This window comes from Capra hircus, chromosome 8 (assembly GCF_001704415.2).
Source record: "Capra hircus breed San Clemente chromosome 8, ASM170441v1, whole genome shotgun sequence".
NCBI classification, from domain to species: Eukaryota; Metazoa; Chordata; class Mammalia; order Artiodactyla; family Bovidae; genus Capra; species Capra hircus.
This window is the reverse complement of record NC_030815.1, coordinates 57304133-57320725: the sequence shown is the minus strand read 5'-3', so window position 1 is coordinate 57320725 and position 16593 is coordinate 57304133. Positions and strand designations below refer to the sequence as shown.

The window sequence follows — 16593 nt, the reverse complement described above, 5'->3', positions numbered from 1 at the left end:
AATAACTAAATAAGCCGTGTCCAGGGGTCATTTCCCCCAGGAACAAGCCTAGCTGCCTGGAATCTGCCACCTTTGTGTCCTTCCTCGGCTCTGGCCAGCTCCCTCCCTCTGGCCAAGTTGATGCTGGTGTCTGGGATGTTAGAGAAAAGCCTTTTGAAAAGGAAGCCCTGGACTTCCCTGGTGGTCTAGTGGTTAAGAGTCTGACTGCCATTGCAGGGAACATGGGTCCAATCCCTGGTCTGGGAAGATCCCACACGCCATGGGGCAGCTAATACGCCCATGCACCACAACTGCCTATCCTGTGCTCCACAACAAGAGAAGCCACCACAGTGAGAAGCCCATGCACCACAGCTAGGGAGTAGCCCCCCACTCACCCAAAAAAAAAATGAATAAATAAATAAAGGAAGCACTGATTAAACATCTAAGGCAGATTGGGCCTGTGTTTGCCCTCTCATGTCACAGTTCATCTTCACTTAGAAACACTGCGTGTGGTACATTTTTAAACCCATAGGTTACTTAGCAGAACTCCCTCCATGCTTCCAGGCCAAGGGCTGGAGGGAAGGAAGAGAGCATGGAACTCTTTAGAGCAGCTCACTCTTCAGCCTTTTCTGTAGAAATCTACCAAGTCTTACCACACCAGGCTCTGTCCCTGCATGTGGGTGACAGTCTGCAGTTATTTTATTTTATTTTTGTCACTCTCTGGGCAACTCAGAATGAGCAAAGTGAACAACTGGAGCCAGAGCCAATAGCCACTTCAAACTTCTAGCCTAGTGATTGTTGGTTTTTTTTTCTTTGTTTTCTGCCTTTTTTTTTACTTAATAAATACACTTTCAACATATTCGTTTGAAGCGCTTTTCAAGTATTCATCTGTTTAACCCCTGTCACTTGTGCACTGCTTTATCCTGATGTTATCATGGAGGCGCTGCAAAGGGGTTTGGTCACCTTGCCTTCTCGTGTGCCCTGAACTCCTGCTCTGTGCCAGCCCCTGGGGAGTAACTACCTATTGGACATGATGGGGTCATGCCTCACACGTCTCTCTGTTTGGACTGGCAACCCGTAGCTAGTGGCCACCCTGTGTGACAGGGCAGTACAGAGTCTGTTGAATATCTGTGTATCTCTGTGACCCAGCATGTTTTGAACAGCCCTAAAAGCTGCTTTCTAGGAGCCTTAGTGCAGAGCTGAGATAGGTAGATGGAGGGATGGAGAAATGAGCACCCACTACGTGCTTGGGTCCCCAGAGAAACAGTTGTTCTCAAGGAGTCCAGGTATTTCATGAGTTTCAGAGGTAAGAAAAATTCAGAGGCTGAAATGAAAAGGAGGTCCTTGGGTTTCGCAAGCTTTTTGAAGATGGAAAAGCAGCACTTTGGAAAGGTGGGGTAGGACTGCTATAGGCCTAGAGGACCAGCGGGGACAAAAACGCAGGCTGGGACTTTGAGGGACAGAGTTGGGGTGCATGGGGGAGAAGACCATGGTGGAAGTTCTGAGTAGTTTTCAGAAGAGAGACTTCGGAAGTACTGCTTTGTATCTTGTCTCAGAATTCAGGGCAGCAGTGGAGCTCACATCCTCTCCTCCATGCCCTTTTCATTCCAAGCACAGCTTTAAAGTGTGAAGCTCTGTGGGAATAGTAAGTTAACAGGAAGAAGAGGCAGTGGAAACTTTGCTCTGAGTGTTGAGTTCCCAAGCAGTTCTCTCATGGATTCTGCCTGGTTTGCCATTGTGATCATGTGATCATTGTGATCGAGCCTTGGAACATCTCTCTCCTATTCCAGTCACTCCCCTGCCTGTTCCCTCTTGGTCTGCAAAACCAGGCCCATGACCCCCCACACCATCAGCCCTGTGGTGGGTTACATCACCCTCCCTTCAGCAAGCCCCACCTGAGGCCTGGTAGAACATCTGTGCTCAGCAAACCCCTGTTGGTTGGTCATTCTTGGTGGTGATTCATTGTGTGTGTGTGTGTGTGTGTGTATGTGTTTTAAGTATAGTTGATTTATACTGTTGTGCTAATTTCTGCTGTACAGAAATACATATATACATTCTTTTTTTATATTCTTTTCCATTATGGTTTATCTCAGAAGATTGGATGAAGTTCCCTGTGCTGCAGAGTATGACCTTGTTGTTTATTCACTCTAAATGTAACATTTTCATCTACTAACCCCAAACTCCCAGTCCATCCCTCTCCCTCCACCCCATCCTGTCCTTGGCAACCACAAGTGTGTTCTCTGGGTCTTTGGTGGTGGTTATTACTGAGGCACGAGATTCCCCTTCAAAAGAACAAAGGCCTTGTGCTGGGATTCCAGGCAGGACCGTGCCCAGGGGTCAGTCAGCAATCAGCTCCCTCTGCCCCGTGCGTCTGAGTCAGGAGGCTGGCATGCCCCTTTGTCTCCAGGAGTCCAGATTTCCTAACGCAGGGCTTTTTCTAATAGAGAACGCGAGGTTGAGTCAATACATGAGCTCATGCTTTGCTGGCACGAAGGGCATCTCAGTGTTACTCACTCATGGAAATGGGTGTGCTCCTGGGCCCCGAGTCCATGATGTGGTGATACAGGCCTTTGCGGTTAGAGGCAAGGCCTGCCTCTTTCTGTAAGGAATACACTTGGGATTCTGTGTTTGTCTTTTTTTTTTCCCCTTTTTGCACTTAAACACTTTTCCAGACCTGGGAGGAATTTCACCTTCCAGCAGATTTGTAAGAATAGTTCTTGGAGCGTATTTAACTTCTCCTGTGTGGTGACCTAAAACAGCATTCCATTTCTTCAGCACTTGGATCATGAAAAAAGGAAAAGAAAATCTGCAGGTGCCGTTTCCTCTCCTCCTCGAGGGAAGAAGGTTGGTTTGATCTTGCACATCAGCAGACACTGAGGAGATGACATACGCCCGGCGAGTCCAAAACTAACAACACAACAGTGTTTACCTTGAGCTCTGGCAGGAAATCATTATTCAATCTGGTTTGTTTTATCAGGCAATTCCAGGGCCACACGGACGGGGCCAGCTGTATTGACATTTCTAACGATGGCACCAAGCTCTGGACGGGCGGCTTGGACAACACGGTCCGGTCCTGGGACCTGCGCGAGGGGCGGCAGCTGCAGCAGCACGACTTCACCTCCCAGGTGCACGCTTGGCCCTCCCCGGGACCCACACGGTGCTCGGTGTGTGGCGCCCTCCCCAACCCTCACCCCCAGAAGAGTGGGAGCTAGACAAACAGACCGGACTTTTCATCTGAGACACACACACACGCACACACAGACACACACACACACACACACACACACACACACACACACCCAAATCACCCTGAAACACTTAGGCTGGCTTTTAAAATGCTGTAGGTTAAGAGTTGTTAGTTGTTTTGTTTATCGGTGAATTCATTGCAGGAATTTGTGCCGTGAAGAACGTACAGGGTCTGATGTGTTGTCCATCTTCTCACCATCTGATGTAGGGGTGAGAGATGATTTGATTCTCATATAAATAGACCTTTAAAAATATGCAGGGATGTCACAAGTAGTAGAGAAAAATCACAACAGCTCTACAAGTTAATTCATTTCACTTACATCAGGGAGCTTAAAAAATACAGTGGTATCTCAGTGGATGCCTGTTGTATTAGTCATCCCTTAGAAATTGGAGTCATGGCTGACTAGATTTATGGAGTTTTGAGATGATAGGAAAATGGCAACTTTGATCGTGCATTGTGGAGATTATTTAGATGTCAAGTGTCTGAATCTAGGCCTGTTTGGGGAAAGACAGTGCGTGCCATGTTAAGTGTTTTCTGATGGTGGAATTGTTTTGTTTTGTCATGACTTATTTACTTTTTATTTTGGAAATAAAAATAATTCGACTCAGAAAAATAGGACAGAAATGGAAAGCAACTATACATTCAACTAAATTTCATGTCCCTGTCAAAATTTTGTTGAGTTCTTTATAGTCTTCCCTGTTCCTTTCCAGCCCTGTTTTCATTATGGTTAGGATTCTATTTTCGGTCTGCCTTTTTTTATATTAAAAAAAAAAAAAAACTTCTTATGATAAATTTCAAATATATATGAGAACAGAGAATGTTCAAGCATATATGAAAGCACAGAGAATTATATGATAAACTCCATATGCCCATCACCCAACTTCAGTTCCTAACACATAATCCTCTCATCTGTCATCCCTGCCCCCAAACACTGGATTATGTTTATTAAAGTAAATCCCAGACATTGTATCATTTCATCCATAAGTATTTCAGTTAGTATCTATAAAAGACAGGCTTTCAAGAATCCACGTGCAATACAGGAGACGTGGAGTTCGATCCCTGGGTCATTAAGATCCGCTGGAGGAGGAAATGGCAACCCACTCCAGTATTCTTCCCTGAAAAATCTCATGAATAGAGAAACCTGGAGGGCTGTTGTCCATGGGGTTGCAAGAGTTGGTTATGACTTAGTGACTAAACCACCACCACTAACTGTAAAAGACAACCTTTTCAGACAACACGCATGAATAACTTTATTAGTTCCTGAGAATTTATTTCTTGATTTTATCACCCATGGAGTAAGTGTTGTTTTTCTTTCTCTCAATTTGTTTCTTAAAGGTCTTTAACACTTGACTTACCTGAGTTGGGTTGCTTGACCTGTAGACTTTGCCACAGCCTGCGCTTTACTTATTACGTCCTCCTGTTCTTGCTAGTTTTCCCCTTTGTTGTCTGTTCACTTCCCAGGTCTATATGGGCAAACTACTCAGTGAGCCTCTCTGCTTCTTGTAGATATTCTCCCTTGGGTATTGCCCAACTGGAGAGTGGCTGGCCGTGGGCATGGAGAGCAGCAACGTGGAAGTCCTCCACGTGAACAAGCCTGACAAGTACCAGCTACATCTCCACGAGAGCTGTGTGCTGTCCCTAAAATTCGCTTATTGTGGTGAGTTCCACTGAAAGGAAACCGGAGGACGCCGGTGGCCAAAATGGAAAATACTTCTAAAAAAATACAGTGGAGATCATATCTGGAAAAAATGTTGTTCTCTGAGCAGCTGGATGCAATCATTCTATTGTCTTAAAATTGTCTCTCAGAGCATAGTGATGTCTGTTTCGGTCTGTTTCCCTAATTTGAGAAAAGTCAGCAGGCGATAAAATTGCCTAATACAAGGTTTTGATGCATGTTTGTTTTTAGTGAAGAGAATCAGAAGTGTGGGTGGAGGGCAGTTAAGTACCCCTCTGAGGGGGATGGGTGGGAGTTTGTAGGAGAATAGGGCAGGAGTAGAGGAGGTCGTTGTGGACTGACCAGGATGAGGAGCCCATGGTGAGAGAAGGGAGCATTTCGGGGCACCCAGACCATTACACTCTGCAGTGAGGAAAATGAGGAGAGAAGTTCATGGGGAATACTTATTCATGAGATGAAGGATGGATTAATAGCTATCACATTACTGACCACATTCTATGTGCCATATATCCTATCTGCCATTTAACTTAGATTCCTCATTCAATCCTTTCAAGTCCCATTTATCATAAGGAGACTAACAGAAAATAGCTTCATTGATTGACAGAGGACCCACTGTGTGCTGGTTGTGAAGCTACTTGTCATGTATCCAGTGGCTCATGGGACTGACATGGTCCCTGCTACCACTTTGATTAAACCCAAGATCACAGATGGTTCACAATGGAGCCCATATTTAAAACCTGCCCTCTCTACTTATGTCACACCCTTGGGCATGATAGCTTATAATTAAACAATGCTCTGAGTTTGATTAAGTTCAGGTAGCTAATATATACCAGGAATTTTGATCTTATTACCTGTTCCTTTGCTAATTCTAGGTAAATGGTTTGTGAGTACTGGAAAAGATAACCTCCTCAATGCTTGGAGGACCCCCTATGGAGCTAGTATATTCCAGGTAAGTCAGTGCTCCTTGCCTAGAATGGCAACAGTTGGACTACAGTGTTCCTGATGATGCTGGAAGTGAAGGTGCCTTGGAGGGACAGGGCCTGGAGCATCTCTATTCCACACCAAACACACGTCCATTGTTTTCTCTTCCAGTCCAAAGAGTCCTCATCTGTGCTCAGCTGTGACATCTCTGTGGATGACAAATACATTGTCACTGGCTCAGGGGACAAGAAGGCTACAGTCTATGAAGTCATCTACTGAAAACATTATGTGGTTTAATGTTTATAGTTGAATTGGGCCAAAATGTTTTGAATTTGTAGAAATAGAAAAGTCGTAACTTTAAAAACACAAAAACCTGTTTCCAAGCCTTGACACAAAACTACTTTGCGTCTACAAAGAGGAGGCAACAAGCACATCAAGAGAAGGTCACCTATCTACCTAGACCAAATGGAGCACCGAGGCAACGTGGACAGAGGGGTGAGGGTTGCAGGCTCCATGAACGGAGCCTGCCAGCCCAGGCAGAGTTCATCTTTTTCTTTCTGTGAGGTCTGCCGAGATTACCTTTCTGTTACTTGTGGTTTCCCTCCTATCTGTCCTTGGTAGATCAGTGGTGTCTCCAATGAACTCGTTTCCTGGTTTTGCATCTTGTGAAATGTTTTTTTTGTATTTTTGTTGAAGGTTAAACATTTGTATAAATTGTAAATATATTTGGTTTATTACAGTAAAGGCTTTAGTACCAATAAGTGGTTTTTCCTTCTCCTCCGTTATTGTTTTTAATCATTGGTGTGGGTTCTATAAGCGAAGTTCAGAAATTTGTAGAGGAAGTTTTAAAATGTGCTTCTCGTTTTATAAATATATTTGGGCTCAGACTCCTGGTGCACTAGGACCTAATTACCTCTTCTGAGTTAATCAGGAAGTCAAGAGGAAGAATAATAAGTAACCAAAGGTTTATTAATGATGATATTATTTGGAAAGCTAACATAACATGACTTAAGCCAAGATTCATTCTTTTGTTTAGATACTCTTGTGATTCGAGGTTGTCAATTAAAGCTTTACTTTTTCTTGGAGATTCACTGGGAGACAGAATACCCTGTTTTTCTAGGAAAGCTTGGCGCTTTCAGATCTATAGTCCCCCTTTACAGGCTTTACATTTCAAGAAATGGAGGTGACTTGCGTTTAGTGTTAAGACTGATGATATCCACAAAGTTATGGAGTTCATTAAACTGTAGAAGAAAGGTACCTGCTGGTTTTATCTCATTAATACTTATTTGATCTATTATTTTAATTGACTTAGGCCAACCACACCCAGCACTGTGCTCCATCCTTCTCATTAAGGCTTTCCCTACAGCTGCAGCCCTTGCTGCCTGTCATTAGTCTGGTCTTTATCTTCGTGGGCAAGCTTCTACTAATTTGATTAGATGGAACCTGTAACCCTGGGCTTTTAATAAGTTGCCATGCATGATTCCTCCTGAAAAGGCCACATGGCTCATTCTTTATATACCTATTATTTACTGCTGTATTTTCAAAAATCATGGTTAATAATTTCAAGCCAGGTTTTCTGGCTGTTTAAAAATAGCACCTAAGGAATTTTATAATGTCCTTGTTTTCTTAGGATCCAGCAAGTTGTTGTCAGTTTGTCTTAATATTTTTTATTTGTTATCCAGACCATCTTGTTTTTATACACTTAACAACATTATTTTGTTTACTTTTTGTCAAAATAATGTTTATGTACAGTTTGTTAAATATTTTCTCTTCTCATTAAGTGGATGGCAAGGGCCTAATTACTGAAGCTGATTTCTCTCTCATCCCTTCCCTGTATAATGAAGCAGGTTTTTATACTACAGAGTCTGATGGGTTCATAACATACTGTTTACCTTTTCTGGTCTCTCTCCTTCCTGCCTCACCTTCCCTGTTTTCTGTAATAGTAGAGTAGAAGTTAAGTTGCTATAACAGCACCCAACAATACAGTGGCTCTGAGACCACAAAGGGTTTGTGTCTTATCCACGTGTGACCCAGAGACCCAGGCCATTGGTGCAGCTCTGGGCATCCACAGTTACTCCCATGGTCTCTAGTCCCAGCCTCCAGAGGGACTGGAGTCCTCCTTCCCAGAGGGAAAGAGTGGGAGTCCAGGAGAAGGGTGTCCTCCCAGGCAGGTGACTAGGAGTTTCTCTGTCATTTCCATTACCAGTCCATTGGCGGAGACCTAGACATGGGGGAGTCTGGGGGTTGTGGTCTCTTCCTGTGAAGTGGGTACCCATGGAGAAGGGAGAATATATTTGGAGGGATTCTGGATTAAGGAAATAGTCCCATTTTCTGTTAGTACATTTTTTCCCTTCATGCTTTATGGTTTCCCAAGCTTCCAATATTCTTTCTCTCATGGGATTTTCTGAGGGTCTAGATCTTTATCAGTTCATCAGTTATCTTCAGTTTAATGAAACCACTTCCATTTGCTTTTGGTTGAGACTCTGGTCTGATCCCAGAAAAGGTGTTCTGTAGAGCTTATCCCTCTGTTCAAGGTTTGGAATCTTTGGGGACTGCTCAGTTGATTGTTTCTCCACTCGCAAAATGAGAATGATAAAATAGTCATGCCTACATCTCAGGGTCTTGAAGATCAGAATCTGGTGTATGAAGCATGACTGGGAGCACCATCTATGAGTGGGAGATTTCCTCCTCAACCGTAAAGTTAGGAGGCCCCACCCCTTTTCTCCAGGAAACTGGAATCATGTGATTGTTGAAATCTGGGTAAGCCAAATGTTTATGTACCTCTTGCTTTGAAAAATGGATTGTAAATTAGGATTCAACAGATTCAAATCCATCTAGAGAGCCCTGCAAGGCAGGTTTACATATAAAAATATCAAGAGATGATTGTCATTATCCCTATAGAAGTAACCAAGGTTCAGGGAAGCTGTGTCCTCCCAACCTCATGGGAGATAGAACCAAATTCAGGCTTATTCTTTTGAGTTTCGTAAAGTGACCTGTGATTTTTCCAAGCTCTCTAAATTTCCTTTTCATTTCATTTGAAATATTTACAACTTGCACATTTCTCTGGTGTATATAGGTGTATGAAAGTGAAAGTGTTAGTCGCTCACTCGTGTCTGACTCCTTGCAACCGCATGGACTGTAGCCCACCAGGCTGCTCTGCCTATGAAATTCTCCAGGCAAGAATACTGGAGTGAGTAGCCATTTCCTTCTCTAGGGGATCTTCCTGACCAAGGGATCAAACCCAGGTCTCCCACACTGCACGCAGATTCTTTACTGTCTGAGCCACCAGGATTTATGACTGAATTTAACCAAATGATTGTTTTCCCTATTCTTTTTAATCGGTTTTATTAATATTTATTTAATCTTTTTTTTCTATCACTCACAGTCCTAACCTTGAATATAAGTTTCTGTCATGTTTTCTTTCATGGCATTGAAGTTTGCCAGATAATAATTGAAGGCCTAGTAAGATTGGTTTTGTAATACCTTTTTCATTACCAGATGTTTCTAGTACTACTTATTTCATAATAACAAAATATTTCATCAATATGATAATTAAAATTTTTAAAGTTTCTGTTATTTGATGGATGATAGGGAACTGTTTTATAAATTTTAAAAATCCTCACAGTGGCCTGAGAGATGGGACTTTCTTTTTTTCTTGGCTGCATGGCATGTGAAACTTCCCTGGCCAGGGATCAAAAGCATGACCCCTGCATTGGAAGCATGGAGAATTAGCCACTGGATCACCAGGGAAGTCCTGAGAGATTTTTCCATCTTTGAAGATTCTTTGAAGATTTCGTGACTGGTAAGTAGCAGCTGGCTCCAAAGCATTCATACAGGGATTTTAAAAATTGCACTTTTGCTAATGGCACAATGAGGTAGTGACTTTCCCAAAAGTTTTCCAACAGATCAGACAGAGGGGATCAAATTCTTAATTTCAGCATGCTGTTTAATTCCATCAAGGGACTGTTGCTTCTGCCATCAGCTTGAACATGAGGAAGGATATTTCATACTTTCCACTGCTGTAGATCATGGCTTGTTTGTTTCTCAAGGATGTCTTCTCTTTACTCTTCCTTTGGCAGTGAAATCATCAACACCAGTTTCAGGCTTCCCCAAGCAAGATGAAGCTTGTGTGAGGCGCATTTTCTGCCCCAGCAAACTTACTCTCCAGATAGCCAAGGCTTCTCTGGCTATATAGTTGTCCTAGTACTTAAACAGTTACATGGTTTGGTGTTAGTTGGATTCCTGTTTTTAGACACATTGTTTTCAAACTTTAGTCTGCATCAGAATCACCAGAGGACTAGCTAAAATTCAGATTTCTGGGCCCCAGTCTCAGAGTTTTTGATTCACTAGGCCAGGGTGGGACCAGAGAATCTGCATTTCTCACAAGTTCTAGTTGATCCTGAGGCTGCTGGTCTGGAGACCACACTTTGAGCACAGCTAATCTAGAATAGTTACACATAACTGACAGAATGTGGTTCACTGGAGAAGGGAATGGCAAACCACTTCAGTATTCTTGCCTTGAGAATCCCATGAACCGTATGAAAAGGCAAAATGATAGGATACTGAAAGAGGAACTCCCCAGGTCGGTAGGTGCCCAATATGCTACCGGAGATCAGTAGAGAAATAACTCCAGAAAGAATGAAAGGATGGAGCCAAAGCAAAAACAATACCCAGTTGTGGATGTGACTAGTGATAGAAGCAAGATCCGATGCTGTAAAGCAATATTGCATAGGAACCTGGAATGTCAGGTCCATGAATCAAGGCAAATTGGAAGTGGTCAAACAGGAGATGGCAAGAGTGAACGTTGACATTCTAGGAATCAGTGAACTAAAACGGGCTGGAATGGGTGAATTTAACTCAGATGACCCTTATATCTACTACTGTGGGCAGGAATCCCTTATAAGAAATGGAGTAGCCATCATGGTCAACAACAGAGTCCAAAATGCAGTACTTGGATACAATCTCAAAAACGACAGAATGTTCGTTTCCAAGGCAAACCATTCAATATCACGGAATCCAAGCCTATGCCCCAACCAGTTATGCTGCAGAAACTGAATTTGAATGGTTCTATGAAGACCTACAAGACCTTTTAGAACTAACACCCAAAAAAGATGTCATTTTTATTCTAGGAAACTGGAATGCAAAAGTAGGAGGTCATGAAACACCTGGATTAACAGGCAAATTTGGCCTTGAAATACATAATGAAGCAGGACAAAGGCTAATAGAGTTTTGCCAAGAAAATGCACTGGTCATAGCAAACACCCTCTTCCAACAACACAAGAGAAGACTCTACACATGGACATCACCAGGTGGTCAACACCGAAATCAGATTGATTATATTCTTTGCAGCCAAAGATGGAGAAGCTCTATAGAGTCAGCAAAAACAAGACTGGGAGCAGACTGTGGCTCAGATCATGGACTCCTTATTTAAAAATTCAGACTTAAATTGAAGAAAGTAGGGAAAACCGCTAGACTGTACAGGTATGACCTAAATCAAATCCCTAATGATTATACAATAGAAGAGAGAAATAGATTTAAGGGACTAGATCTGATAGAGTGCCTGATGAACTATGGAATGAGGTTCATGACATTGTACAGGAGACAGGGATCATGACCATCCCCATGGAAAAGAAATGCAAAAAAGCAAAATGGCTGTCTGGGGAGGTCTTAAAAAGTAGCTGTGAAAAGAAGAGAGGCGAAAAGCAAAGGAGAAAAGGAAAGATAATAAGCATCTGAATGCAGAGTTCCAAAGAATAACAAGAACAGATAAGAAAGCCTTCCTCAGTGATCAATGCAAAGAAATAGAGGCAAACAACAGAATGGGAAAGACTAGAGATCTCTTCAAGAAAATTAGAGATACCAAGGAAACATTTCATGCAAAGATGGGCTCAATAAAGGACAGAAATGGTATGGACCTAACAGAAGCAGAAGATATTAAGAAGACAGCAAGAATACACAGAAAAACTACACAAAGAAGATCTTCACGACCAAGATAATCACAATGGTGTAATCACTCACCTAGAGCCAGACATCCTGGAATGTGAAGTCAAGTGGGCCTTAGAAAGCATCACTACGAACAAAGCTAGTGGAATTGCAGTGGAGCGATTTCAAATCCTGAAAGATGATGCTGTGAAAGTGCTGCACTTAATATGCCAGCAAATATGGAAAACTCAGCAGTGGCTGCAAGACTGGAAAAGGTCAGTTTTCATTCCAATCCCAAAGAAAGACAATGCCAAAGAATGCTCAAACTACCGTGCAATTGCACTCATCTCACACGCTAGTAAAGTCATGCTCAAAATTCTCCAAGCCAGGCTTCAGCAATACATGAACCATAAACTTCCAGATGTTCAAGCTGGTTTTAGAAAAGGCAGAGGAACCAGAGACCAAATTGCCAATATCCGCTGGATCATCGAAAAAGCAAGAGAGTTCCAGAAAAACCTATTTCTGCTTTATTTGCCAAAACCTTTTACTGTGTGGATCACAATAAACTGTGGAAAATTCTTTAAGAGGTGGGAATATCAGACCACCTGACCTGCCTCTTGAGAAACCCGTATGCAGGTCAGGAAGCAACAGTTAGAACTGGACATGGAGCAACAGACTCGTTCCAAATAGGAAAAGGAGTACATCAAGGCTGTATATTGTCACCCTGCTTATTTAACTTCTATGCAGAGTACATCATGAGAAACGCTGGGCTGGAGGAAGCACAAGCTGGAATCAAGATTGCTGGGAGAAATATCAATAACCTCAGATATGCAGATGACACTACCCTTAATGCAGAAAGTGAAGAGGAACTAGAAAGCCTCTTGATGAAAGTGAAAAAGGAGAGTGAAAAAGTTGGCTTAAAGGTCAACATTCAGAAAACTAAGATCATGGCATCTGGTCCCATCACTTCATGGCAAATAGATGGGGAAACAGTGTCAGACTTGATTTTGGGTGGCTCCAAAATCACTGTAGTTGGTGATTGCAACCATGAAATTAAAAGATGCTTACTCCTTGGAAGGAAAGTTATGACCAACCTAGATAGCATATTGAAAAGCAGAGACATTAGTTTACCAACAAAGGTCTGTCTAGTCAAGGCTGTGGTTTTTCCAGTGGTCATGTATGGATGTGAGAGTTGGACAGTGAAGAAAGCTGAGCACTGAAGAATTGATGCCTTTGAACTGTGGTGTTGGAGAAGACTCTTGAGAGTCTCTTAGACTGGAAGGAGATCCAACCAGTCCATTCTAAAGAGATCAGTCCTTAGTGTTCTTTGGAAGGAATGATGCTAAAGCTGAAGCTCCAATACTTTGGCCACCTCATGCAAAGAGTTGACTCATTGGAAAAGACTCTGATGCTGGGAGGGATTGAGGGCAGGAAGAGAAGAGTACAGCAGAGGATGAGATGGCTGGATGGCATCGCCGACTCGATGCACGTGAGTTTGAGTGAACTCTGGGAGTTGGTGATGGGCAGGGAGGCCTGGTGTGCTGCAATTCATCAGGTCGCAGAGTCGGACATGACTGAGCGATTAAACTGAACGGACTGAATCTAGTAATCTGTACAACAGAGCTGTCAGTGTTTATCTAGAGAGCTATCAACTATTAGAGTATATTCATATTCTCTCATAATGCTGTATTTTTAGCTTTGGGCTGAGGATTAAAAGCAAAATGGCAATAAAATGTAGACGTACTTTGGTGAGGTTGCCCTTTCATTAGTCTCTGTTCCCAAAACTAACTTTTCAAGTTGACTATTATAATAGGTCTAAACCAAAATTGAGACCTTAAAGTTGTTTTTTTTAACAACTTACTCATTACTCATTGTGAATTGTGTGAGTGTTATAAGGCTTGGAAAACCTACCATGATGACCTCATATAGTAGAAGAAGCCTTGAGAATGTACACAGTGTTTGATGGAAGTGGTGATGCATAATTAAGATTAGAAATCATTCTTTGAAAACTGGAATACTTAACTATATGTAGAACAGTAAGCTGCTGAGGATCAAGTGTCTTCATTCATCAAATTGTCATATTAGATTCAGTCAGTCAGCCAGTATTTATTGAATAGGTGACCTGAGCATGTGGCAAGGTGGTCACTGGGCTGACTGAGCTGAAATTATTCCATCGGGGGCGCTGGGGAAGAATCTACTGGTGGTAATGGAGCAGGATGTGGGAGAGGCTCTGCCCTAAGGAGACCCACAGTAGGATGGGCAGGCAGCTTGTGGCAGTCTTGGATGTGAATTACTCATTTGACATTAGGTGGCGAGGGCAGCCAGTGAGTACCATTCCAGCAAGCATTTGGAAGAACGTCCATGTGCCAGGCACTGGGCCAAGGGCTTCCAGATGTTTTCTCAGAAAAAAATTTTTTTTTATTCATGAGAGTATCCTACATCTCTGACTTGGAAAATGGGGCAAGGTACAAAGAAGAAAATAAAAACCTGTCATTGTACCACCTACAAATAATACATTATTGTTTTTATGCCAATTATGGCATCTATAATATAGATGATTAATAATGGTGAGCAGTTTGTTGAGTGTTCTCTATGTGCCAAGGACAGTTGAATATTTTATCTCACTGAATTTTCACAAAAGCCCAATGAACTAGTTACTGGTTTCATACTCATTTAACCAGTGAAGAAACTAAGATTCAATAACCAACTTGAGATCATACATCTAATTGTTGGCAGAGTGAGATTTAACCCAGGCAGTCAGATTCCAAAGCCCATTGTCTTAATTCTACAGTTTAACCTCCTTGCCCAAGTGGTTTTGGAACCTGCTGCTCACTTTTTCATTTTGAGCTTGAGGTATAATTGACAAGTAAAACAGTAGGTATTTTAAAGTGTCCAACATATACATTTGATATATGTATACACTGTGAGAGGATTCTCCACATCCAATTAATTAACCTGGGCTCTTTTTTTCCCCACATACTTATCTTTCTTTTTTTTTTTTAAGTGAGAACACAAGTTTTATCTTCCTAATAAATTTCAGTAATATGATACATTATTATTATCCTCAATGTTGTTCATCTTATATCTGTAAATCTGTACCTTTTACCAACCTCTCCCTATTTCTCTAACCCCGTTCAGCCCCTGGCAACTATCCTTCAACTCTGAGTGACTTTTTTTTTTTTTTTTTTAAGATTTCACATATAAATAATACCATGCAATATTTGTCTTTCTCTGTCTGGCTTATTTCACTGCACTTAATGCCCTCTAAGTTATTCTATGTTATCACAAATGCCAAGGTTTCCTTTTTAAAGGCTAAATAATATTCTGTTTTTTATATATGTATGTATGTGTATATATACCCATATACATACATATGTCACATTTCCTTTATCCATCTGTTGATGAACACAAGGTAGAATGTTGTTATTATACCTTGGCTATTGTGGATGATGCTGCAGTGGGGGTGCACATATTTCTTTAAGATGATTTCATTTCCTTTGGATGTCTACAAAGAAGTGGGGTTGCTAGATCACACCATAGTTTTATTTTTAATATCTTGAGAAACCTCTATAGTATTTTCTGTAGTGGCTGAGCCAATTTACATTCCCACCAAGAGTTCCCTTTCTTCATGTTCTGGCCAGTGTTTGTCAGCTCTTGTCTTTTCGGTTATTCTAACAGATTTGAGGTGATACCTCCTTGTGGTTTTGATTTGCATATTCTGATGATCAGTGATGTTGAAAACTTTTTCATATATTTGTTGGCCTTTTGTATGTCTTTTGGGAAAATGGCTATTCAGGTCTTTTGCTCATTTTTAAAAATTAGGTTATTTGAAGATTTTTTGTATTGTTAACTTTATTATTAAAATTTATTCACAAACAACTTACAGTGCTGAATTTACTACAACTTGCCATATCATTTATTAGGCATATAAGCTATTCCAAACACTAAGATACAATTCTTATAAAACAAATGTTTGTATATCATATTCTCACCTTATTTCTGTTCCTTTCCTTAAAATTAATCCCAGCAAATGGAATTACTGCATCAAAAGATAGATGTTTCAAATCTTTGATATTATTCACTGCCAAATTGTCTTCCAGAAATATTACTACTCCCAGCAAAGCATCGCAGTGGTAACTTGTTTCATGGCAAATAGATGGGGGAAAGTGGAAACAGTGATAGACTTTATTTCCATGGGCTTAACTTCACTGTGGACAGTGACTGCAGCCATCAAAAGATGCTTGCTCCTTGGAAGAAAAGCTATGGCAAACTTAGTGTTTTTAAAAGCAGAGACATCACTTTGACGACAAAGGTGCATCTAGTCAAAGGTATGGTTTTTCCAGTAGTCATGTATGGATGTGAGAGTTGGACTATAAAGAAAGCTGAGTGCCGAAGAATTGATGCTTTTGAACTGTGGTGTTGGAGAAGGCTCTTGTGCTTTGGACTGCAAGAAGATCAAACTAGTCATTCCTAAAGGAAATCAACTCTGAATATTCATTGGAAGGAGTGATGTTGAAGCTCCAATACTTTGGTCACCTTGAAGAGCTGACTCATCTGAAAAGACCCTGATGCTGGGAAAGATTGAAGGCAGGAGAAGAAGGAGGCAACAGAGGATGAGATGGTTGGATGGCATCATCGACTCAATGGAAATGAGTTTGAGCAAACTTGGGGAGATGGTCAAGGACAGGGAAGCCTGGCATGCTGCAGTCCATGGGGTAGCAGAGAGTTGGACATGACTGAGTGACTGAACAACAATATTGCTCTTATTCTAAAAAATATTTGCTAATAATAGGCCATAAATGACATCTCGTTTTCCCATTTAGTTTTGTTCTAACTTAGATTCATTCTT

At 41.6% G+C, this 16593-nt stretch overlaps 1 protein-coding gene across 3 annotated transcripts in view; it reads left to right on the top strand.

Moving 5' to 3' along the window:
• The window catches only part of LOC102170232 (transducin-like enhancer protein 1), a 91618-nt gene extending 85035 nt beyond the window's left edge, over positions 1 to 6583 (top strand). For all 3 annotated transcript variants that reach the window (XM_005683807.3, XM_005683808.3, XM_018052101.1), the window contains 4 exons: positions 2957 to 3104; positions 4733 to 4883; positions 5774 to 5850; positions 5994 to 6583. In XM_005683807.3, the coding sequence (XP_005683864.2) occupies positions 2957 to 3104; positions 4733 to 4883; positions 5774 to 5850; positions 5994 to 6101 (484 nt within the window). In that variant the 3' untranslated portion in view covers positions 6102 to 6583. The remainder of the gene's footprint in view (positions 1 to 2956; positions 3105 to 4732; positions 4884 to 5773; positions 5851 to 5993) is intronic.